This window comes from Caloenas nicobarica, chromosome 13 (assembly GCF_036013445.1).
Source record: "Caloenas nicobarica isolate bCalNic1 chromosome 13, bCalNic1.hap1, whole genome shotgun sequence".
Lineage (NCBI taxonomy): Eukaryota > Metazoa > Chordata > Aves > Columbiformes > Columbidae > Caloenas > Caloenas nicobarica.
The window spans coordinates 8,775,340-8,801,822 of NC_088257.1; the positions used below are offsets into that span (position 1 = coordinate 8,775,340).

Sequence of the window (26,483 nt, forward strand, 5' to 3'; positions counted from 1 at the left end):
AGCGCGTCACTTCCGCCAGTCGCCGCCGCTACCGTTGGGGACCCCCCGCTCGCCCAGGCGCGCTCGAGCCACGGAGCGGCTGCGGGGACGGACGGCGCGCGGGTCGGCAGCGCGGAGGCCGCGGCGGACGGCGGGGACGGCGGCGGCCGAGGGAGGAGGAGGCCTGCGAGGAGAGCGGAGCGGCGAGGAGAGGCCCGCGCCGGCCCCCGGGGTAGGAAGAGGCGGAGGAACCTGCTGCTGGTGCTGAGGACGGCGGGGAGGGCGAGTCACCCGGCAACGGTGAGCGGAGCGGGGCGCATGCGCGGGCCGGGGCGGGGGTCTCCCCTCTGCGGCGGGGGCGGCGGCGGCTCGGCCCGGGCCGGGTTCCCCCCGTTGGAGGCGGCTTGTGGGGGAGGGAGGGCGTCGCGGCAGGCTTCAGGAACCTTCTGGGAGCTGCGCTGATGAGGGGCGCGGGAACTTCCTCGTGCGGTGGCGGGGCCGGGCGCGCCGCGGGGCTGCGCGGTGCAGAAGTTGCTAGAGCCGCCCGGGGGGAGCTGTCAAGCGGGGCGGGCGTTCCCCAGGCTGCGCTGGTGGCGGTGGGACCTCGGAGCAGCCCTGACAGCCAGCAGGCATCTCTTGGCTCTTCCCGCGGAGTTGTCTGCCGAGCCCGTGCCCTCCTCCCCCGGGGGATCAGCGTTGTCCCCCCTGCCATGGGGCTTGGCACGCTGACAGCCCGGCAGCTCCCTGCCAGCAAAGTTGCTTCCAGAAGTTAAAGAAGCGTTGACACTAAATCTTCTGTGAATACGAAGGCAACGCTGGCATTAAGAGCTCTAGCTCATGGACTTAATGCTCCAGCCTGTGACTAAATGTATCGTCTGCGGAATCTCTCAGTGTGGGCTTCCATTGTTCTTGGAAGCTCCCTGAGGGATTTAAACATTTGAGTGCAAATGCTCCTTGCTACCAAAATTTGCTTTAACGTGAGATGCTCCAATGTTAAGGTATTTCATGCCATCTTGAAAAAAAGCCAAAACGAAACAACCCACCCCTGCAATCAAACACTGCAACTTGAACTTTTGATACACAGCTGTCTTACTCTTGAGTTCCTTGGTCTGGCTGCATTTTTAAATTTTTACGAAATTTGTTACTGCTGTCAGACTGAAGGGGCGGGGGAAGATAACGAATGAAGAAAGTAAATATCACCTAATCTCTCTTGCCCGTTTTAAAAAAATAAACTGAATATACCAAACCCTATACAGTTGTTTGTTTCTTTTCCGGCATATGTTCCTGAGTATCGTCAGGCATGGAATAGTTAGTATGTGACTTTGGAATAAATTGTTCAACTGGATTAGCATTAAGGTTGGAAGTTTTTCAATCTTTGTGCAGTTTAATCTGCCAGCATTAAAAAAAAAAAAAGCTACTTTGTTCTATATTATAACGTTTTGTTAGTCTATTTGGGGAGTTTTTTGGGGTTTTTTGGGTTGGTTGGTTTGTTTGTTTGTTTTTTCCTGCTCATCGCTAGTAAATTTTTTTGATAGATTTGAAGGTATTTGGAATCTCTTTTTTTAAATCTGCTTTGTCTGTATTTTCCATGTTGTCTAGCACCATAGGGATCCTTTCCTTGTCTTGACAACATTATAATGACAAGTCAAATATCTCGATATTTTCAAAGCATCAACCTGGAAATTTACACTATTATTTTAGAAAATCAAGTAGAGTGTTTCATGGTTACATTTAAAGAAGTTGACTAGGAGGAGCTCCTGATAATTTCTAATGCTTGCAAATTTTGACATGGACAGCATGTCAAAACATCTGAGTTTGGCAAGTGATAGTTTTTATCTGCTCAGTGTTAGTTTGGGCTCTTGCTGTATGCGCTGCTTGTAACATTGGAGGCCGTTCTAACAGCTCATTAAAAGACTTAGTTTGACGTTTTTCATGAGTGGCTCATAATAGGAGACCTGTGCAAGCAGTGACGCTTTGCTTTCTAATGTACATAACAGCATGTTTGCAAAAGCAGGTGAGGCCAAAGAAATATTCCATGCATTTGGAACAGACATTAGTCAAGTTTGGTGAAACCCCTGAATTTCTGTGTGTGAAGGCTTTTTGTGGTTTTTGCCTTTTTCAAATTCTCAACCTTTTGGTCTCTGCTCAAATGTTTATAGCTCAGCAGTGATGCTCTCTTTGAAGGCTCATTAGAAAGTGAGGAAAACCTGCCAAGTCTGATTATTTAGTTTGGATTTTTTTTTGTTGTTTGTTTTTTTCCTTCCCCCCCCAAAAAAGAAGCTGCAGCTCTAAGGAAGAGGAAGTGATGTCGGTGAGAGAATGCCTTCAGGTTGTCCTTCTATTCTGCGGGCAACACCAGATAATTTTTTGCTGCCATGTTAGCACACAAAACAAAAATCTAGTAGCCTTTGGGATGAGTGTGAACTGACAGCTTGCAGGGCAATTCAGTATTGGGATCTGTGAGGATGAAAGATGGTAAACTTTTTAACTTTTTGTATTGCAGACCCAGTTATATACATATTAATGATTTCAGATGTGAGGACTGTTACTTAGGAAATAAAAAAAACCCCACTTTATCTAAAACACCTGAGGAGGAGGTACAGAATTGAAGGAATATGAAATCCTCTATGAAGGGGTCTGAAAGAGGGAGTTTTGTTACTTGTCATGCAGTTTTTACAGTGACTGTGATATATCAGTTATTCATCAGAGAGACTCTGTGTCTCTTGTCAAAATTATATTGAGGCAAAGAATAGAAGAATTTCACATTGCTCCCTGGAAAGCTAGTAAATTCAGGCAACTAATTTTTAAGTCTCTTGCTGGCTATTATTTTCTGTAAGTTATAAATTTTACCTGCAAAAACTTTGTTTGCAAATAATGACTAGCTGTTGCAAGGCTTCAGTAAATTCAGATTTGGCTTTTTAGTTTTGTACTGGCTTCAACCGTTGGGATTTGTGAAAGTTCAGTCAATTCAAAAGAATTCTGTGTATTCCTAAAGCCTAAAAGATAACATATTTTTACTGAGCTTTTTTTTTTTTTTTTGAAGGGCTGATTTGTTTTTAAGTCTTAAAAAACATAGTTTAGAAGATGATTATGGTGCTGAAAACCTGTTATGTTTGCAACATATGGGTGAAGTCATTCATTACAAGAAATGGGTAATATTTTGCAGCTGGATCTAGGACCTTTTTCTGATTATAGTGAAATAAATAGTTCTGTTGTGATAGTAACAAACAATTCTGCTCCTATGGTTTATCACCTGTGAATGTGTGAAATTTTATCTGGTATATTTGTCTTAAAAGGAGAAAAAGATGACTAATTTGAGCTTAAAATAAAGATACTGCATTATGTTCAGGTTCAAACAGCTTGTAACGAACTTGCAACTGTGGTTGCAGAGGCTCTTTTCTATTCAGAGGTTTAAATGGTTTATTTTCTTCACTCTCTGGACATTTGTAAGGACATTGGGTGAGGCAGCTGCTTGGTCAGAAGAGGGATCAGGTGGGAACCCTGAGCTATTGTCCAGGTTCCAGTCTCGCTGTTCTCTTCATATGTCTCTTTGGTTCAATATTCCCTGCAGTGTGTTCGTGATTAAAATTTGTGCTCAGCTGTGTAGGATAACAATACTTGGGCAAAATTGGAAAGATGAGAGCTGGAATCTTATGAATGTGGTTCTTTCTTACTTTATGATTTTTTTTAACATGTATATTTAAAAGGTTTTTTTCCCCTTTTTGCTGAACTTCACATTTCATTAAATCTTTTGTTGTTTTGTTGCTCTCTTACTGTAGTCAGGTTACCTAATTTTAGTCTGCAACGTCTTTGCTAAGCTTGTGATTTCTGGTGGTATCTTCAAAACTGGTCATGATGGAGTTGTGACAAGAATTGCTTGTGGAGGAAACCTCGTTAGCAGTCCTCTCTTTTTTAAAAATTTTCTATTTTTCTTCCCCCCTCCCCCCTTTCCACTGTAATTCAAAGAGTCATTGCTACAGAACTGAACTCTTCATTGAAGTTAGTTTCTCCTTCAATGGGGATGCTAAGAGTGTCTCCTATTTTGGTGGCACGTGGTCATCATTCTGACAGAGGCCGTGTTTCTATTGCAAATGGGCTCTGTATTACATTTTGTCATGTTGAGTTCCATTGTATATGTCTGCTTAGCTGTTTGGGAGGAGGAGAAACAAGCTGATGATAAATATATGTAATAGGATAACTTATGTATAATAAATTAAGTGCATTATATATTTATAGTTTGCTTTTTTGATGTCTGTGAGGTAGCTTGACTTCTATTCCAAAGTCTGTTTTAACAGCAGTGGCAATTGTTAAGCTGCCTTGGTTTTATGACTTGAACCTCTCAAGTTGCATAGTTTTACTGATATTTTCTTCCTGTCTGTTACCTTACTGTACTTTTATAATACTATTGCACTTCTGTATTATCTGATGAAGTGGCAATTATATGTGTGTGGTTGGTGGAGTACTGCTTTACTTTGGGGGAGGCACGTAGGATGAATATAATTAGCTGTTGCACAAGATACAAAAGCCTTTTTATTTATTAACCACTGTTGGTAAGAATGTGATGGGATCTGTGTGAGCAGGAAGTTTCCTTATAATTCTGCACATGTGCATTGGCAGCGGCAGCTGAGAGCAGATCTGGCAGCATTCGGTGGTGGGTGTGAACCAGCAAGCAAACATCTACTTTCTTCTGCTATGGCTGATGCTTTTAGTTAATTCCTCTTATTACAATATAGTTGCAGAAGGATTATGAATTGCTGTAATGCTGTTAAAAAGCCTTTGGATTTTATCGAGTAAGTGAATATGTTACCTTTGCATATCCAAACACTTGAAAATCAGTTAACAGATTTTGGTAGTAGTAGCTTGCTCTTTTAAAATATGAATGTTTTGGAATGTTGCTTAAATCAGTCACTGTATTTGGGGCTTTCTTAATGTTATTGCAATACAGTTGCTAAATGCTTAATTTGCTTTTTCAAATTTCAAGTTTTGTAGGTGTGTTTGATAAATTTTGCATTTATTCTAACTAAAGCCTATCCGCTTTTCTGGATGTTGGATATGCCTCTTGTGAAGATACGTATTTGATGATGAGCTTTTTCAGAGAAAGTGTAATCTGGTTCTGCCAGCTTAAATTGTAGACTAAACTTTTTAATAACTGGAAAAAAAATACTAGTACATACTATGGTTTCTTGGCTTGTAAATTTTAAAAATAAAATCCAAAATTCTATCAGTTTTTTAAAATATCTGTTTCAGAAGAGCTTTCATGAGTAGTTCTGTTGCTTTCTTCCATGGTAATGACATAAGGTTTAATTTGAGTAGTTCTAATTTGTAAATGAGAAGACTTGCTACTGCATTTCCAGGAAACAAAAATTGCATTACAACTGCATTCCACTAAATCTGATGCTGTATTTTTGAGTGCTTTTATTCGTTTTATCAGTATAACCACTATTATGTCCATTGGGTATTTTCTGAGGCTGTTTCAGAAGTGCTGGTGGCAGATGACGGAGAATTTCAGCTAATTGAGTTGAGCTCGAGTGTTTGTGAGAGAGTAAACATGTGAAGGCACATACATGCAAGTAGTGAACTTATTAATCAAGGAGCTGGTGTTGCATTCTTCTTCTGACTCCTTTTGTGATTGTGTGCAAAACTGCAACAAGCTTGGTTTCTTTAGGTTCTGATTTAACCCATACGCAGACATGCCAGTGAGTTAATAAGCATACTAAGAAACAAAGGGAGCAGGAAAGTCACATCTGTCTGAAAAGATGTTTATTTTAATGGGCTTTCCTTCAAGAGTACAAGTTAAATTCTGTAGTTATACTTATTTTAAAACATTTTGGCTTGATGGGGAATATATTCTTTAGAAGATCAGCTTGTTAAATTAAAATGACTGAGCCAAATTATCTGATTTGCCAATCCAGACTTTTGACTAAAATGCCTTTCAATAGCTGATTTCACTGGCAGTCAAAAAGGGGAAATATTGCTTTAAGAGTCTATTTTAAGGTAATCGTGCTCATTTTAAAACTTCTTACTTTAAATAGTTTTTGTTTTGACTACTCAAATATATTAATGAGTACTTCAATGTGGTTTCTAAATTGATTATTCTTACATGGAGGATATTCTGTGTCTCTTCATATTCAAGTACTCGCAGAGCTCTGCATGCTTTTAACCTTGCTCTTGAGACAAGTATCGTTTGTCCTTTTCTGTGTCCTGACTATGCGGCAGTGTTCTGTTTGTTTGCTTAAAGCTTGTGGTGGAGTATTTTTCAGGTTTTTTTGGTTTAGTTTGCTGCTTTTTTTTTGCCTCCAAGCTGTGTCCCCTGCCCCAACCTTTTCAATTTTGACTAGATTAATTAAAATGAGCAAAACAATCTATTTTTACTTAGCTGAACAAAAGCTGAAAATCAGATGAGCAAAGGCTCTTCTGCCCAAAAGCATTTCATCCATTCAGAAGCTAACAGTAATTCGAGTACACAAATGGCATAAAAGTCATCCGTTAGTGTCAGGTGTTATAATCATGACATTGCGTTTAAAAAATCCGTTTCCTTTTATCTTGATAAAACTCAAGAGCAAAGAGCACAGCGCTGGTTCCCATGTTTTTAAAACCATAAATTAAATAGTGTGTAGCACGGCCGTTTCCAATGGGCTGTGTGTTCCCCGCAGGCCAGTGCACACGGGTGTCCTGGGGAAGCCTCTCTGGTGCTTTCGCCTGGCAGCTGCCTCTGGATCATGTCGTTACATGAGGAAAGTTTCTGTGGTTCCAAGTTGGAATCTGTGTCATAAGCTTGGGCCATCATTTTGAAATTCGTAAAATCTCTTATAACTTTGAACATTTGAAACTTAGCTAAAAAATTAATTCTTTATTTGGATTTAAAAGCTTGTTACTATGTACATCTAGAGGGACATCACAGATTTTGCCTAGTTATAAGTCACATAAGTAACAACATACATTATTTTTTATTTATCAAATACAGAGTAAGAAATTAAAACCTGATTTTTGAGACACCTTAATGTTTTTATGGCATTTTATTTGTAAATAAACCTCCTTGTATTGCAGAAAGCGAGCATTTAGGACCCTATGGGTGGCTCAAAAGGACAACAGCACTGTGGACTAAAAAAGCCAAAGCCTATATTTGAGGTGTATTTCCTGAGAAGTAGGGACAAGTGATTTTATTGCCCTGTATCGCTTTTTTTTTTTATATGTAAAGATCTTACATTTAGCTTTTACTGTTCATATGTTACAGAAAAATCACTGATGATGTCTGCTTATTCCACAAAATAATATACTAAAAATAGAGCAGAATGACAGTCACTGGTAACTTCAGTTTTGGCTTCACAGACAATATGAATTATTTGCTAGATAAAACAAGCTAATAAAGTAATTGCTTAAATAGTTGAGACTTGTGGCAGAAATTCTGCATGCAGAATTAATGTTTTCATTCCTGTGGTGTGGTTTCAGTTTGTAGCCTTTTTACTTGTTTATTTTTACTCGTCCTTTCATTTCATTGTTTTAAGGAAAGGTGGTGGAGTCCTGAGGACTTTAATTTTAAATGACAACATAGATTTGTTGTTCAGCCAGTGATGTAAAAGCTGAACTGAATTTAAGTCTAAACTTTTTAATGTATTCCTCAAATATTAACAGCCATGTATTCTGTGTTTCCTTTAGTGGCATTTCATATGTGGGTGTGAATACTTCTGTAGTTGCCAAGATAAGTGAATGCTATTATGATGGCAAAATGAAACTCGTGGTGCTGTTTTCCCAGCAGACTCCTTATGAAAAACAAAAGGCACAAAAAAACCTCCCAAACCGTGTTTTTTTTTTTTTTTTTTTTAAATAACAGGTGAGAGCAAAGGACTACATAATACAGAATGAAACTTATTGTTTTACCCTCATTTAAGATGCTTGGACTCAAGATGTTGCATAGAACATACTATGATTTTTTTCAGCCTCTTGTAAAATTGCAGTATAATATGTGGTCACAGTAAGGTGTATTTTTAGTTTTCTGTAGTTAAGTTTTGTAGAACATTATCATAGCTTAGGGGGTCTTTGCAGATGTTTGTAGTAACAAGGTAGATTGAGAAAGATGCAACCAGAATGTTTATAATAAAGCACAAACTAGAGTGTGTGGTTTTTTGTTGTGTTTTTTTTTTTCTTTAATTAATTGTGTTTCTCTTGATAGGACTTGAGAAGCATGTAGGTTTTGAAATTGGAAGGGCAAAGCACATGTTCAAAAGGGTCAGGATAATATGGACAAAAGTAAGGATAGGTGATTGAATGGATCAGCTCCTGTTTTCCGAAACATTTGATTATGGCAAAGTATTGCTTAGTATTTGCAAAAGACTCTAGAAATCATTCTGAAGGTTGTATATCTTGTTCTGGTTTTCATACGTGTCTGCATTGAAGTGGTGTACTTCTGAGTCAAGGAGGGCAAGCAGGAAAGCTGTTGATCAATATAAAAAATAGAGATAATAACATTTAATTATTAACAGTTTCTGAGCCTATCCTTCAGTTTTACAGTGTTGGAAATAACAGGAAATAAAATTCGCTGGAAGTCAGATAACTTTTTAAAAGTTTCTAGCTTTTTCTAGACTTGGTAGATATCAGATGCGTTGTATCACAGCCTATGAAGGCCACACCAAAGCCTGCACTAAAAGGCAAAAGACTTAAATGCTCTGAAAAGAAAGTGTTGTATATAATATTTTTGAAGTGTGTGTATGTAAGGATGTGTGCATCTGAGAGGGTGAAGATTGGGCTTTCACTAATTCTTCTAGGTGCTGATAAGGCATATAAAACTTTGTTTAAAGTACAAGCTTAGGTTGTAAATCTGGTTTTTCTCTAAGAATGAGACAACCAGGCTGTTTCAACTTCATTTCACGTTGTCAAGCTAGTTAAAATAGAAGTCTTGTCTTTTATTCATGTCTCCTGAATGAAATTAATATTCAGGTAGCTTATTTGTCTGCAGCACCTGGTAAAAATGGCTGTGCTTTATGTCAACTAGCTTGGTGCAAAGTTATCTTTGCTAAGAAAGCTGGACTTCAAGATTGTTCGTTTGGTGCTGAATTATAAAGTGGTTGCTTCTAATTTGCTCTTTTTATCAGGTTATGTTTGTTTTGATGTTTCGTTTATTTGTTTGTTTTAGCAAGGCAGCCTGGAGCATTGTGGCAGATCCATCAAAGATTTTTTTCCCAGCTGTTGTGAACTCTACAGCTGGCTAATGTGAGACTGTCTGGTTCATTGTGGATAGATTGACTTTGGTAGGGCTTGAAAAAACAGGCTGTGTGCATCTTCATATTTTAAAAATGGTGCGATATATTCGGGTTGATTAAAATTACTTGCATGCAAAGATTATGTTGATAGTCAATATACCAAAATAATAAGAAAAATGGCTAGACAGTGTCTTCATAAATTGCAGGAGAGTCGTGAATTGTGACTGCTTCACTGCTGAAATCTGGCAGCATCTTTTAGTAACCAAGAATGACAGATTTGTGCCTGTTGACTGGAATATAACCCTTTATTTTCTGTTGGCAGCTCACCTGGAGCCCTGATCTTAGTCCAGAATCCACTTGCATGAGACGTGTAACAGGTTTACAACCAGTGTGTAAACAAGACAATAAATAGAGACAGATGACAAAGGGCAGGAAAGAATATTGGTTGGTATTACTGACATCAGTAGGCAAAGATTTACACGCTCATTAAGCCTGAAATATTTTTTCCTCTAAGTCTCAATGCAACAAAATTTTGAGGAGAATGAAGCAGTCTCGTGTACAGCTGATGGCCAGCTCCCTTAACACAGGGGTGCAGTTTGGGGAGGATTGGGAGCAGGAAAATGTTATTTATTCAAACTATTGGAAGAACTTTGTATTCCTGGTGTCATAGGCTAATGAATGGGCTAGTATTTTGGTACTGAAAAGAGAGTAGTAGTTTGTCAGGACTTTGAAAGTCAGGATGAATTTGATTTGTTCTGATGTGAAATAGGAGCAAGAGCCAATGTGGGGGAACAAAGGGAAGGTACTTTTTTCAAGTGCGTCAGCCGAATTCTCAGATCAGTCTCAATTTATGAAACAGAAGGTTTCAGTACCTATACTTTAAAGCCAGGGAAAGTCTTTTTATTGTCTAGTTTTGGTGATGTGTGTTGTGTTTGTGTGTGTACGTCGCAAGCTAGTTTTGCCCAGTTACAGTTGCTTGAGTTTAATTAGCACAGGTCATGGGTGAGATCAAGGGACTGAGACGACCCTTTGGCTGTATCTGGACATTAAATCAGCTCCACTGTGTCATGAAGCTGCAATTGAAATTTTTAGTAATACAGAAAACCAAAAAGTCTATTGCTGTGGTCTGTAGCTATTTTGAGAGCTGAGAACATGAAAAGTGCCCAGATAATCTGGAGTCTAAAAGGTGGCAAAACTGTGGGTGGTTCTGGGGAATCTAATTGGGGGAAGTTCCATCCTGTACCCAGATCTGATGATCACTTGTATGTGTTAAACTGGCAGTTAGGACACAAATCAACTTTCTAGAACAGATGATTGGTACTGCTGAAGACCAACTGACTCTTGATGTTGTTCCTTAATTGGGACTTTTTTCTTCTTACCATTTAAAGATAATGTGTTCAACCAGTGCCTGAGATCCTTCTAAAAATTTATAGCCATTAAATGTTTTAGTATGGTAGGTACTATAAAATGCTTCTATCTAACCTACTTAGCCCTTCGTGATCCTTTGGAAAAAGGATAAGTCTGAAAATTATTTCATAACTATAAGGCTAAGATGTCCCATTTTAACTTCTACTTTGTGTGGTTAACTCCTAAGCAAAAAAAGAGATTTGCTTTATTGTGTGCTTGCCTGTGAGCCATGTTAATGTGGTCCTTATGCTTTCTTGTTCAGAACAAGAAAGTGATGATTTGACCTGGAGAATTCTGCAAATGTGATGTTTAGACTTGTGGCTGAGTTTAAAACTGTTGAAAACTTAATGATCTAATAATATTTTCCTTATTTTTAGATTAACTGCTGAAGTACTGATCGAGTTCTGCTATTCTTCAATGAGGAACTACAGGCTGATCTTTTGCCATAATCTTAAACAACCATAAATGACAAAAGAATGCTTGGTCAGTGAGGGCAGCTGGCGCAGAAAACATTTTTTAAACTCGGCTGTTTAAGTACTCTAAGGTAGGTTTCTTAAACTACTTTACTCAGGCTATAAAAAAAATTAAAAGTAGAGATTTCAGTATGTCTAATCTATTAGAATTTATCAGTCCATTAGTAAACAGAGAATTAAGTTTGGTTGTAGTACTTTGACTAACAGTATGGACTTCGTGTTCTATGTGCCATCCTCTATGAAATTGGTTGCTTGCATTTAAGTAAGTATGTTTTCCTTTGTTTTAGTTTGTTTTGAAACGACAATTTTTTCTTTGCTAGCAGAAATATTTTGGTTTTGACAAGATAACAGTTTTAACTGACACTGCCGTTGGTAATAATGTTGTTACCTATCTAGATCCTGTATCAAGCAAAGACTTGCAAATAAAGCTTGAGCTTCTGCTTGATAGGAAAAATGGAATCACTGAGCGTCTAGAAACTAGTTTTGAGGAGTTTATTTTCAGTAAAATTTTCAATTTGATGCAGGTGTTGAAAGCTTTATTGTGTAGACCAGAAAATGCCAAATATATCAGAAATTGATTGCAGTGCAGTTGTGTATCACAAAATACTTCATCATTTCATGTAACTAAAACTTGGGGGTTTGGTTTGGTGTGATCTACTAGTTTCACTTCCTCTGGAAAGGCTTTTGTGTTGGATTTTCAAAAGCCTGACTGATAAATATCCCGTCAGAAAACACTGAAGAATCTAGCCCTCCTAAAGTACCTTAGAACTTAAGTAAGGATACTGTAACTAGAATTTTCTGAATTTCCTTTGCTGCTATATGCTCTTATTGGTCCTCTATTGAGGACTGAACAGAACACCTTGGTAATAGTCATTTATCTAGTTAGCTGAATTTAGAGTTTCTACAGAACTTTTCATTAAGTCAGTGAACCGATTGAGAGAGAGTGAAGGATATTTGCGTTAGATAATTAAAGCACATTGTGTTACAGATCAATACATTCAACAGTGTATGCTGAAGTATGGTTTTTGGTTTTAATTCCTCTTATTTGACAGAAAAGACAGCTTTGATTTTTGGCTGCAAAAAGATATGAGGAAGAGCTCCTCCCCTTCCTTGAGTAACTGCAACTCTGTTCTTGCTAACAAAATATTTGGAATTCCACTTGATGAGCTGCAGCAAGAAGGGCAACCAGACAATGAGGTTCCATTCATAGTCCGCCATGTCGTGGACTATATCGAGGAACATGGTATGTATTGTCTTGCTGTACTTTAAATAGCATTTTTAGCTGTTATTCTTACAGATTAGATTGTGGTTTTTTGAAGAATATTTGTTTTCTTAAGTTAGTTATATTTAATTGGATGTGATGATTTGTTTTGGTGATACTTCCTTTCTTTTCTCCTTCTGTTATGTTTGACTACCACTGCTTTCTAGCTAATGCAGTCAGCTCAGTAGGGCGCTTTGTAGGAAATGATGTATTTTTAGGTACTGCTAACATTTACCTTATTATTGAATTGTTAGCTGGTCATAAGAGTGTGTTTGCTGAGAAAAAGACTGCTGGAGGTCTTGCAAAACTCCAGAAAGTCATTCATTGAGTATGTGAACTGTGTGTATCTGATTATCAGTATTTTCTGATATATTTATACATACTAGACCTAAAAGCGTATTTCTGCAATGTCTTTCTAACTCAGGGGGTCTGGAACAAGAAGGACTTTTTCAAGTCAATGGGAATGCTGAGACAGTGGAGTGGCTTCGGCAACGATATGATAATGGAGAAGATGTGGACCTGGTTAAAGAAGCAGATGTACCCTCAGCTATTAGCCTTCTTAGATTTTTTCTTCAAGAACTTCCAGAGCCAGTTATCCCAGGCAGTTTGCACACACATTTGATGCAACTTTCTCAAGGTAAAAAAAATTTTTGATTCAGTGCTTTTATTTTTTTATTGTAAGAGTAAAAACCAGTATTAAATTGAAATTTTTAGTGGCCCTAGGGTTTCTTTGGTGTTCCATGGAATAATGTGTGTATCAGAAGGCATTCAAATATACCTCTTCTTAGCACAAAATCCAAATAAATAGGTCTTTTGTAGGAAACTCAGTCTGGATTCAAAGACAGTTTATCCATCGTGCAGGAAAATAGTGAAGCTACCACAGATCATGCTGATTAGTTCTGAATATTCCGTGTTCTTGTGTGGGAGTACTGGGACACCGGTCAAAGCCAGTGGAATCAAAGTTGCTCAACAGTTTCCCACCATTGGTGCTTTAAAGTGCCAGTGAATGCTTTTGTCTATTTTTCTCTTTTTTTCCTCTGAATTTCACTTATTCTGTCTATGATTCCATGGCACTTAAAGCTTTTATTTGCTAGAGAAGAGATGCTCATGTCTTATTTACTCTCCCACTGTGGATTTTTGTTAGCTTAAAATTCATTTGTAGGAGAAAAAAAACCCCTATTGTCAACATATTGTTGCTAAGTGTGTTTTTTCATATACTGCAAAACCTTGCCCTTTCAAATTGACACCCATATGCTGGCACAGTATTTTCTTTACCAATTCCCAACGTGTCTATCTGTATCTCCTCTCCTGGGTCTTTTGGCCTCTGCGGTGTTGAGTGGTGCTGGAGTTGAGTCACAACTGGACCAGTAAAAACCTCGTCTTGCAGCGCTATGTTAGTGATGTCCTCAAAGGGTGCCTTGGTCTTGGAGTTCTGCACCCTGTGACATACCAGAGGGTTCTGCTGGTTGTCGCTCTGCAGGAGTGTTGCTCATTTTCCAACTTAAGTTCGTACTTTTCTTGAAGTGCTGGGCCTGTTTTGCTTTGTAAGATGCACATATTTGTTTCATTTAATTTTCTGTTGTTGAGTTCATTTCTAATAAGAACTTGATAACACTTGTGATAGTCCTGTTTGTTCACAGTGGGAATTAGTTTGTAGGATGAGTGAGTATAGCGTAGTTTTCATATACTGCTATGCTGTATTTACCAAGTGCTGAACTGGAGGGTCATCTGCAGCAGTGTGAAGCTGCTTCATTTTCCTCTCTTGGTAGCCTGTATATCTGAAACTTTGAATGTAGAGTGGTTATCTGGATAGCTGGTGAGCAGACTGCTCACTGATTTGTGAGGCACTAAATAGTCTTGAGCTGGCAACAATTTTTGGAAGCTGCTGACCAGAGAAGCTTGTTAAGGCTGAAGTTCTGTTTGTCCGTCCAGTGCAGTAATGAGAAACTGAAGTGGATAGGGAATTTCTTTAGTGATGTGTCTTCTATTTGGTTTGACTTGGCTAATGTCATGGTTTGTTGGACCTAAGTAGCTAGTAAGCTGTTACTTGTCTTTTTTCTTCCTGAAAAAGATGATAAATAACAAAAGGATTGTTAAGCCAGTAATGCAGAATGTCCCTGGTTGCTCAGCTGATGCTGCTGTGCACCTTGGTTTGCAAGGTTACCTATCAGGACTGGAACTGGGATTGAGGTATACTTGCTTGGTGTGACAGTGTAATTCCCTTGTATGACTGGTAAAATATAGGTAAAAATTGGAATTTTTTTTTTCCATCTTTGAATAGATGACTGTGGGAAGATTTACAGATAGATTGTTTTGGGAAAAGAGTTGTTCTTCAGCATATGAGCCCCCATTTAGCTCCCTTTTGTTAAATATGCAAAGAAACTTCATTTAAACTTGCAGTTTATTGTCCTTACTGTCTTTTTTTAAAGTGTAAAGTGAGTTCAGAAAGATTTAAAGTTGTCTGTACCAAGGAAATCAAGACACATAAAATTCTAAATGTTATTTCCCGATACTAAAATGAGAGTTTCGGTTTCCTCTGTTCAGGTTTTGGCTTTTGGTATTTTGACTGTCTGATAGACATATCTAGGGTAGTTTCCAGAATTACAGTATCAGTTGTATTTTAGGCAGAGGAATTGCTTACAGAAGTGCAGAAGGTGGTAGTAATTTTGGATCCATATGTTACTTCTGGTATTTCCCTGTTTAGCAGGCCTTCCGTATCATTGAGTCAAGCTTAGTTCTCAAGACAACGTAGGCCACACCTGGTTGTATAACTGTATACAACTTTTGAGGCTTGTTCCGTGCAGGCCTAGTGCTGGTTCCTCAAAGGCAAGTGATTTTAGTAGCTGAAGTGTGAATTTAACCCCAACACACTAGGCCATGTGTCCCAGAGGTGTATATCCACGGTTTACTATGCGAGGACTTCAGTTACAGATAAGAACTTCTAGGTCTCTGACTTTTATTTAGAACCTAAATTTTAGGATAAATTGGTTAGACAAAACATCTAAATGTCTATGTACAAAGTGGTCTGACTATCACCTCTCTCTCTTATGCTCTTTCAAAAAGTTGATAAATATAAAATGTGAAAAAGCAGATATTTTATTTCTGTTATTAAAATATTTTTTATTACATTTTTCAGATTATAATAATGAAGATGAATTTGGAAGAAAGTTGAGGTTCCTCTTGCAGCAGCTTCCACCTGTTAATTACAGTTTGTTAAAGTTTCTGTGTAAATTTTTAGCTAATGTAGCATCACATCATGAAGAAATTTGGTCGGCAAGTTCTTTAGCTGCAGTCTTTGGCCCAGATGTTTTTCAGTAAGTTAGTTATAAAAGTTCTTGCAGTGTCTTTATGTTTTTATGACAATGTAGATCTGTAGTCTAAAGTCTTTGCTATTCCATGAGAAACAGCAGCAACCACACAATGTGTTTTGAGCAATATCTTTCTGTTCCCCCCAACTCCCTCACCCCAGTTTTGTCTTACAGTTTTTGCTCATATCTAAACAACAGCTTGTCTGTGAGCTATGACATTAGAAAGGACTGCTTTGATTTTTGTGTTACTGTAATTACACTGAGGTTCCAATTTTTTTAGAGATAGTGTGTAAGATTACTATTTGTAGCAAGAAGGCAATTTTGGGGAAAGCTGTTAAAGTACAAATGCATACTGGGGTTTCTTCTCTGCAGGAAAATACTTGAATTTTAAGTAGGCCTTATGAAAAGTTAACTAAATAGTTGTTACTTCATCACTTTTGAATATAAACTAGTATAAAGCTTCATAATGCAGGAGTGTGGAGGTACGTTTAAAGTTCTGTGTGTTGAGAACGGATTAGGGATAATGGTGTAAATTGAAGGCGCTAGTCATAGTCATACACAGGAGTTCTTTGGGGAAACAGTTGGATTTAGATCTTGAAACTAAAACAATGTTGAAATCTTTAGCATTTACACAGATGTGGAGGATCTGAAAGAACAAGAAATAGTTAGCAGAATAATGGCGGGACTTCTGGAGAACTATTATGAATTCTTTGAAAATGAAGAGGAAGATTTTTCATCCACTAATGATTTAAGCTCAATAACTGAGCAGGTAAAAATATTTTAAATGGCAATATATTATCACTCTAAGTATCTGTTATACACAGATGTTTATGAAAGATATGTTGAAATATAATTTTCTTTAGTATACGTTTTGGTAGTTTCTTGTAAACTGAGAGAACCTGTTATTTCTGCAAATGCATTTGTATGCTTGTGAAACTGTTGCTTTGTAGTAAGTATAGCTATGCTATGTAGAAAAATACATAAGGACTAAACCAACATAGGTGTTGTTACGCTATCTAAACAGTATAACTTATTAATTACCTTTTTAGGAGTGGAGAACTGGTTTTTAAGCAAATGCAGAACCATGCTGTTGTTGGTCTTGGTCAATAGTATTTCTAGGTGTGTCTTACAGAAGCATGTAGGGTCTCGCACTCCACTTGGTGATGTTATCAGTGGTGTTTCCCTATGCCAAAATTTTTGAATGGTGTTTCTGATTCTAAGACTTCAAAATACCATCTTTATATTAGTGTGGAAAAGTGTTAAAATGAGAGAAACAAAGTTGAGTAGGATAGAAATACTCTGGGTCCTGGTACACAGCTGTCAGGATTGCCAGATTCACCTGTCCATGTGAGTGGTGGGATCCATTATCACTCTACCTTTCCTCATGACAAATTGAACTCTCTGAAGTAAAATACTATGTCATGTTGGGATAAATAGAGGTGGAGGGTTGTTAGGGGCATGAAAATATGGCATGGTGGTACAGCCTTCTTCCCTTGGCAAATATTTTAAATTCTAACAATGCACGGAATAAGTGCTTGTGTACAATTGAAGCCAGGTTCATGGATTATTAATAAAATCTTGGCTTAGACCCTTCTTCAGAAATATGGAAAACTATAAACTGAATTTTCTCATGTTTGGTTGACTTAAGAAATGATGTATTTTCTTTAAAGAGGAAGAAGTATAAATAACTAGAAATTGCTAAGGAAAGTAACAAGAAATATTGAATTTTAAAAGCCCAACTATCCCGCAGATCTCTCCTCTAGCAAGACAGGTAAGGCAAGTACTGTGGCAGCTGGTTGTTTCCTCTCCACGGCAGTAACACCTCACCCGTTGGTCTGCTCTGCCAGGCGTGGGCAGCCCGGGCTGGATGGAGCAGCTTCTGCTCCGCCTGCTCTTCCAGCGCCATGCTGCAGCTTTGCTGTGTTTGCTGTCTCCTCAGCTCCTTCAGGAATAAGTCTAGTGCTGAGGGAGCCTGCCTGCAGGGAGCCGTGAAATAAAGCCGAGCTCTAACTTGTGCAGCTGGAGGCTGAGGAGTAGCGTCTCGTGTTGGGATGGCTGTTGCTGTCTGAAGTGTAGTTAGTCTGTGCTCTCCTGCTTTGAAATGACTGACTTGTCTGTGGATCATTACATCTTTTAGCAAAAGGATTTTGTAAGCGTAATAGTGTGTTTTGGGATTTTTTTTTTCCCCACGATGTTTGAGGCCTGGTGGGGTGTCCCTTTACTTCCGTGGTGTCTCCACCAGATGTCAACAGTGCACTTGTGCTGGGTCCTGCTCCCTCCCCGCTGGAGCAGTGGGGTACGAAGGGCTGCCGGCGCCACTGGCAGCGGGCTGTGCCGGGTGAAAAATAAGTAAATGCCTCCTGTCTGCCTTCTGTGTTATCTCAAACTTCTGAAGTTTCAGTTTCTCATCACGGAGTGGTTTTCTTTTATACTTGTGTGGCAAATTTTATCTTTTTTGAGGTTCCTGCTGATAGTTTAACTCCTGGGTTTGCAAGTTTGAGAGATCAGTAATCAATCCGAGTAGTTTTGTAAATCACAACTTTGTTGTGTTTACCTTTTTATGTTTTAGACATAGTTGCTTTTTAAAAAAATGAAGGTGGCTGTATTGAATCATCGGTTGGCTATATTGTTTTAAAATTGGCTATATTTTACTGCTTCAGTAAAAACATTTTCTGTGCTTGGAAACACAGAAACAAAAATAGGCAAGGGGCTTCACAAAAACTCCTCAATACTCTTGCTCTTACATTTGCCATTATAAATGTTCATTCTGTACTTTCAAATTGAGATTCTTAGATTTCTACATTGTCTTCCATAGAAGGGTTTGAAAATGGTTCTCATATATGAATAAGACTACTTATGGAATTATCTATCCCTGTTTTATATGTAGAGAAAGAAAGGTTTGTGCCTCGTGACTTTATTCTGGCTGGGATTTTATTGTTTCTTGGTTCTGCTTGTGTTAATTTACTGCATCAAAGGTGCTTCTCTTTTCAGTTTTTGTCCAACGTTTGAAAAGGATTATGTAGCTTACTTATGATGTGGGGTGTGTGATTTTTACATAAAAGCAAGTATAATGTGCCTGTTTTTCTAAAATTGAAAAACTACAAGTATGTTGTTCCTATAGCTCTCATGCTCTTTTAATTCCTTGGACCTCTTAAAATAACTCTTCAAGACATTGACTGCGAATGATTCTTTTTATTAGATAAACGATCTCTTGGAAGAGGAGGAAGATGTAAAGCTTGAGCAGTCTGAAGAACTTCCAGAAGATGGCACAGAGAAACCTGTTGAAAGGCCAGCTGTGGTGCATCTAGATATGACAGGGGGTCTCTCGGATTCCAGGAGCGTTACAGCATCAACAAGGTAACTCGTTTCTCCCTTGGAGTTTGGATTTAAGTTTGGAGTCTAGTCTGTTCTGTCTGGGAGAAGCTGTCAGCCTAAGCGGAGGTGTCTACAAACTGAAGCTGTAGAGGTGGGATATCCTAGGACTATTTCTTGTCACGTGCTAGTGAGCAGAGGCATGTCCTTACATGACCCTAATTATTTTCTAAACCTGTGGGAATTTGTTTGTCCAGGATTTTTTATGCCCAGTTTGGTCAGGTGTTAGCTGAGGAGAGTACTTTCTCATTTCACTAGATCATGGTGGAATATTTTTCATGAGAAATTGTAATGAAGACTCTGTAGATGTGATTACTTCCTGAAAATATGCTAGTGAGAGAAAATACCAGGGATGACGAGGAACTATATATGACCAAAAGTATAGTGGAGAGCAACTGGGATAATATTGACCATGAATGATTTTGAGGCTGGAATTTAGACACTCTAGAAAGGCCTTTAGTAGGAGCAATGTGGAAGAAATTGTGAGCGCTTTGAAGATGGTGTTTTGTAAGGTTACATGTGAGACTTCATAGAATGAGTTGTTTGCAAAAACACTTGAGAGCCCAGAAAGTCTCCTTAATTTGAGTTGCAATGAAGGCTCTGGATACCCTGTTTTGTGAAAGTTGGCTTGCTAATGTATATTTGTAAAACACTTGAAGATCTTCCGTTCATTTAAACTCTGCCAACTAAATGTATTCTGGAGGCTGATGTTTCTTTGTTACATCAATGCAGGAGTTACATGACTGCCACCTATGCACCATTTGAAGTTTAATTTAAATGCTTTTTAGAAAAAAAAAGTTATTAGAAAAATGCATGGAAAGCTGAGGTTTTGCATTGTCCAAGCAGGTATAATGCCGCTGAAGCTGGAGGGACCTGTGTTACCTGCGTAAGGGCTGGATTGCAGAGGGATCTGTTTGGAGAGGCTCGCTGGTAGAGAGCTCTGAGCAAGTTTGGAAGTTGCAAAGTGTAGTACAAGCAGGAGTGGTGGAGTGGGAGTCAGCTTTTAATTAAAACCAATCCTCGAAGGAGGAGATGCACAAACTGGAAATGCTGCTTCCATTTGAGAGATTATTTGCACTTGCTGGTAATACACACATTTATGTTTTACTTGCTTGTAGTACACAAGTTTTAATTTTTAAGGCTGCTTTACTTGTATGATAGTTTACATAGCTCTGCAGCATGTGTTAGGTGTGGGCACTGCGTGTCAGAACTTGTAGGGAGGGGTGAGGAAGAATCTATAATAAAAGTGTGACTAAAGGCAAGAGAAATGCAGGATAAGTTTTGTGCCTAGGACTGGCTCAAGAATGTGGATTTCAGGTTGAAATTTGTTCAGCTGGTTAGCTGCACGCTTCCTTCTGCTTTGTAGCAGGAATTTGTACAATATAAAATAATGAAACATAATTCTGTTTTGTAATTTAAATTATATTTTAATTGTTAATTATCCTATTCAGCAGTATACTTGGTTAATTTTAGTTTGACTTAAAAAAAAAAAAAGTTGCTGCAATTGGAACTTCTATAAAAGTGCTCCTTCTTCCAGTTGAAGTCTTAAAGCAATTTAACTATTCACAGGTATTTAGTTGCTTGTGGAATGTGTAAGCACAGCAGTAGTGACAACTCAACATGTTTGAGAGTTTAAATTTGATAGCCTGAAGAGAAAAACCACTTTTACTCAATGTTTAGGGTTAATTAAAAACTAATAGGCGTTAATTATGGTTGACATTTTAGACAATTTGTGGGGAAGGATAGGGCAGAATCCTGTAGAAGAAGAAAAAAATTTTGATTGTAAAACCAGAACAACTGCAGGAAACATTTAAAGAAAATAAATTACAGAGTGTGATAAAGTATGCTTTATTAAACTTTTAACCACTATAAATACTTAAATATTTTTCTAAAACTTAAAGGCTTTCATAGTATGCATTTATTGTTGCTTTTAAAAAAAAGAATAGTTTCTTGATGTCAAAATAAAAAAAGGAAAAGTAAATGTTAGTGCAGGTTTATCGGGAGGTTTGTGTTGACATAGGGCCTGCAGCAGCTTAATAAGGGAAGAAGAGGAGAGGTAGATATCAAACATGATTCTTGTTGTTCCTTAACCTGTAGTGTTTTTGCCTCTGCTGTTGTCAGATTTCTGGGAACTGAATGTCTGTACATTTTTGGTCTCTGTGGAGAGAAGGAAAAGGACGCTGCGGTTGCATGTTCTGCATGTTAAAGATGGGTTATCTTGAGTCATACAGTGGGGTATATGACCTTTCTTCTAGTTATTTGGCTGTACTTTGCTCATAATTTTGCTCGCTACCTCTCTTCTTCATCATTTCTGTTTGTTCTCTGAAACATCTGACCTTCATGTACTGCCTGGTGTTAATTTTTGGCTGAGTGTGAGAGAAATCTGGTGAGAATGTGGATAATCATTAATGCAGGTGATTCAGTGATTGCTTGAAAATGGTATTTAAAATGAACCTGTTGATTGATCTTTGAGCCCGTTAACCCAATCAGGGAGCATTTGTTGCCCAGGAGCTGACATTGAGTATGTAAAGGAAACATCATATTGTCGGTTATTGGAAGCTTTTTCACCAGAGCTCTTTCGATTTTGCTGTCTGACTTTCGGAGAAAAGAAACTCTGACTCAGCATTGCAGCTGACTTTTAAGACGTGCTGTTGAAATAATCACTTCAGAATCTTGCTCTGTCATAACTCCAAATTTTTCATCGCTGTGCTTTGCCAAGCAGTATTTGCATTACTTCTTGCACTTAATCTCGAATGTTGTCAGTCAAAAGCCCGATATAAAAATCTCTTGATTTGTTCTTAGGGCTTTTCAAAATTTTAAGCATAAAATATGAGCTATGACAAGTAGTTAAGTTCTGTAAACAGTTTGCTTTGTCTGTATTAAATGCAGTGACAAGGGTGAGCTCATCACTGCTTGTGTGATATTTTTGTTAACGTTTTTTTGTTTTAATTATCTCTGAACAGTGAGAGCCAATAATATTAACAGCAACTGAGAGGAGCAATGCTAACCAAACACCACAATTCCCTGAATTCCTAGAAAATACATTATTCTTTTAGCTCAGTGCTTTCCCTAACATCCAAATACTTGTCCCTACTTCCATCCTAGAAAATCGGTGAAAAACATGTTGGGGAAAAGCTTTTCCTGTGTTGATTGGGCAGCTGCTTGTCAGGAGTGACCTCATGTTGCAGTGGGGCTCTATTTAGACTGCAGGGCTGGGCGCAGCGGCCCCGCCAGCCCCGCACAGCCCGGCCATGCACATCAAGCAGTTCTACCTCCAGTGCTCGTTCGGGCTGGCAAAAATCATCAGAATGGCCTGTAAAGTTCTGCTGCACAGGTAATTAGATGACAAGGAAACGTTGCTTTGATATGCTTGCAAATAAGGTTTTTACTTTAAAATTACGGGAGATTTAAATGCATTCTGAAGGTATTGTGAAATGAAATAATGTCACAATTGATTTTTTTTTTTTAAATGAGAAATAAGAACTTGTATACAGTCGGTAAATTACTAAGAAAAACTGCGAAGTGTTTTATGTCTAATTAATGTATTTTTCTATATCAAGGTATGTTTTTACCAGGACTTTTTATGGGTAGAGAGACAGTGCAGGAGGGATTCAGGAGTGGATTAGCGTTAGGAAACAAAGATGTTTACCTTGCTGTGTCTTGCTGTGTCATGCTGCGTTAAGACTCTGTGTAGCAGTCTAAATTACAGCTTTTAAAAAGTATCCTTGAACTGCTGTACATGGGTTGGGAAGTTGTAATGTATTTTCAACTAAGAGCAATTGACACATTACTTTCAAAAAGTGCTTAATTGCTAAAGTGATTAGTTGAAGACGTAAGATATTCTTTATGTAGTAAGAGGATTGTTCAGGTTTGCAATACTGCTGACTTGTGCACGTCTCTTGCTGAGTGCCTCTAATGCATCTAGAGGTGTTTAATGAAAAAGCTGGTGAGCGATCCTGTGCTGGGGGCTGAAGGTTACGCAGTGAGATGGAAAATTTTGTTGTGAACCATGTCTGAAATCTCTTGGATTCTTCAGAGATTAGTTTGATTTCTCCTACCCACTACCCCCCCTGCTTCACAGAGTTCCTCATTGTCTCAAGTGGTAGAATAAAAGGATTCCAGGTTTTCACAGTTCCATATAAATAGTATTTGTACTTCTGTCCTTGACTGATCTTTTTTTTTTTTTTTTTCCTCTCCTTCCCCCCCTTTTTGTAACTAGAGTGTTGCAGTGTTCTGTGCTCCGGTTACCTTTCCTGCCCCCCCACCCCCAACGTATCCTAGGCGTGATTGTGTTTTAACAGTAAATTGATTTCAATGTGTACCACTATGTATTAGTGCTTTTAGAAAGTAAGCATACCTTTTATAATGCAGCTTTTGTAGGACTTACTGAAAATACTGAGATCGGATACTTAAAACAACATTTTTCATGTTTTGAATTTTTTTTCCCCTGAGGTTCTTGCTTATGATCCTCCTCTCTTTTATCTTGTTCATAGAGCTGAACTTATTCACAGCTTCATGTCTTAATTTTTTTTATTTCAAGTGTTGTCAAAACAAAAATTGTTTATCAGCGAACTTAAAACTCTTTGTACAAGTAGTATGTCTGTGCTGAACTGTGCACACAATTGTCCATGAAATGTAAATGTCTGAAGTTGTGAACTTTTTCTTACCATTTCTTTGTTTGAAAGAAAAAACCCAAGATGCCAGCGTGTTTACCATCAGTTGTTTGATCCAGCAGCTTTGAAATTATTGGCTGCAAGATCTGGCTTCTACATCAGGTGTTTTAATTTTCCAAAGCTGGCAATGTCTGTTCTGAAATAGTAGTTTAGAGCTGCCTGTTCTGTCAGAGCATTTGGAATAGATCTGGTTTGTTTTTTCACCTAAGCAAACAAACACACAAATCATAAAATGAACTTGATTCAAAATCAAGTTTCCATTAAAAACAAGCAAACAAACAAAAAAACCCACCACCAACAACAAACACTCACAAAAACACCCAGAAATTGAAAACATTCTTTAGTGTAAGAAAAATGAATCAGTCAAAGGTCTCTTGCAGAGGGAGGACCTGCTCAGGTCTCCAGTGGAGTGGAGACTCCCTCTAGTTTCAGGTTTTGCTTTATGCATTCATGAAAATAATATTTAATATCAACTTTGGCTACCAACAATGTTGTTGCATGATAAAGAGTAGACTGAAGTTGTTGTTCAGCTTTTTGGGCTTAGTTATATATAACAGGGAGAAAAAGCATTTGTTTACCTCTTAGTTGATGTGAAGTTTTAGTATTTATTTCTTTTCTAAATAAGACACGAAAGTTGCAACTCACTGCCATTTACAATAGGGTTGTGTTCTGTCATTCTTACATTTTTACTGTTGCTTTGTCTAAAACATGAGTATTCTGTTTATAATGAGAGCATTTGGATCACGTTAGTGGAAAATTGAAGCAGGAGAGCAAATGCATGAGTTAACTTACTGGAACTTACTTGTGTTAGTTACACTGATTGCCACTCCAGCAGGAGTTTAACATTCCGGGCTGCAGTGGCCTGTGCTGGGAGATTTCCAGCTGCTTTACAAATGTCCGGCTTGTGTCTCAAAACCTGGGGAAGGTTTTGCATTCCTTGCACCTGGAATGTCACTGCAAGTCTCTTGACTGTTGCGGAATAAAATCATGCAACAATCTGACAGGCAGGGAAGAATCTCTATAAGTTGCAGCTGTGGAGGAAAGCAGAGTAATTTGGAATTTGCTTTAGGCAGCAAGGTTAAAATCTGCATTCTTAAGCAAGGTGTCAGGAAATCTTTGGAGACTGTGTGATTAGTATTTCCCATGGGAAAGACCATACATCTGAGAGCTTATAGTCGCCTAAGACACTGATTATTGGCTCTTGAGAGACAGAAATCTGCACTGCTACTTCTGCAACTTTCTGTATTATGATGGCATTCTTTAAGTTTTCTTCATCTAAATAATAAAGGGGCCTGCAAATCAGTACTTTCTTTACATATTTATTCTACTTTTATTAGCCACATTACATGCACTCTTCAAGTATTTTCTAGGTTGCTTTCTGTTGACTTCAAGACTTTTTTTAGTGTGATAAGTTTTGCATTACATTAACTTATTTATTCTTTATTGCAGTGCTCATATCTCTCCCATAAGTATCTTGCCAGCCTCTGCAGAGTAAGTATGATGAAAATATAAAACATTTGAACCGTACTGTTATTAGAACATGCATAGAAGATATATCTTCTTTCAAGAAAAAGAAATGCAGTAGGTTTGATGTTTACAGTTCTGAATGAAAGTGTTCTAGTGTGAAATATTTCACTTATGGCATTTAACACTAATGTGGGAAAAACCTAATGTGTGTCAGTGTTGTTGACTGCAATAGCACGAGAGGACAGTGTGGCAGAACCTGGATTCCAAACAGCTTTGATTTTATACTCAGGTGTTTCACTTTAACATGACAGCATTCACATTGTGTTTTTAGCACCACTTCTAGTTGTTAATGTTGAGTACGGTTCAGTGGAATTGCATATACAAATGTGGAGGAAAAATAAACACATGATTCCAGAGTTAAAAACGGGGTAAAATATTTTAAGATTCTTATAGGATAATTTCTAATTGTGTATTTTGGATGCACTGACTAAGAAGCAGTCAACAGAGTAGTCTGTTTTTGAAGAATAATGTTCTTTTCTGATGTATCTCTAGGTGTAGCCTGTCCCCTTCATCAGGTACTTGCTTATTGTCTCTGCAGTTTGTTGGCTCTTGCCTTTTGAGATTACAGCCTCGTTCGGGGGGGGGTTGCAGCCAGCTGTGCTGGACAGTACCTGCTCCAGGATTGACTCTGACTTGGATTTTACTGTCACATTAATATGTGTTATAAGTTTTTGTGTATAGTTATTAAAAATAAATTAGTCATTGTAATATGTTGATTACTCTTTAAATACTGTTAATAGATTTCATAATACTTCATGTAAATTTTATGAAATCAAAGATAATAGGTGCAGTAATTTCCACTGCCTTTTTGGAAAAGTTAGACTCTGCCTTGAAGTACTTGGCATCAGAGATTCCTCTCGTGTAAAGTTTGTTATCTCTGCCTTTCTGCATAGTTGATCAATGCAAAAGGAGAGCTCTTAATATGAATTTTCTGTCTTTTTTCTTTCTAGCATTTTAGAAAGAACAATTAGAGCAGCTGTGGAACAGCACCTTTTCGACCTGCAGAGCAGCTTAGATAATGATCTTAAACATATACAGCAACACAGACTGGGCTGTACCAATGAAGCAAAAAATCCCAGTGGGGATGAGGAAGGATCTAACAACCAGTAAGTTTAGTTTAGTTTTGTTTGTTTGTTTCTTTCTTTTTGTTTCTTTTGTATCTGTAATGCATTCCATAGGATTGTATATATTAACTCTTCTAACACAGACTACCCCAATCACCCAGCTCAGCCCAAAGCAAAAGTTACGACTTTTGCTATTAACTTCAGTTTATCATATTTTTAACC

General features: G+C 38.1%; 1 protein-coding gene across 3 annotated transcripts in view; it reads left to right on the forward strand.

Moving 5' to 3' along the window:
• The first annotated feature begins 39 nt into the window (after positions 1-39).
• FAM13B (family with sequence similarity 13 member B) overlaps positions 40-26,483 on the forward strand; it is a 48,964-nt gene continuing 22,520 nt past the window's right edge. For all 3 annotated transcript variants that reach the window (XM_065643994.1, XM_065643997.1, XM_065643996.1), the window contains exons 1-9: positions 40-279; positions 10,961-11,127; positions 12,109-12,299; positions 12,742-12,954; positions 15,454-15,631; positions 16,250-16,394; positions 18,825-18,982; positions 25,120-25,161; positions 26,148-26,303. In XM_065643994.1, the coding sequence (XP_065500066.1) occupies positions 12,143-12,299; positions 12,742-12,954; positions 15,454-15,631; positions 16,250-16,394; positions 18,825-18,982; positions 25,120-25,161; positions 26,148-26,303 (1,049 nt within the window). In that variant the 5' untranslated portion in view covers positions 40-279; positions 10,961-11,127; positions 12,109-12,142. The remainder of the gene's footprint in view (positions 280-10,960; positions 11,128-12,108; positions 12,300-12,741; positions 12,955-15,453; positions 15,632-16,249; positions 16,395-18,824; positions 18,983-25,119; positions 25,162-26,147; positions 26,304-26,483) is intronic.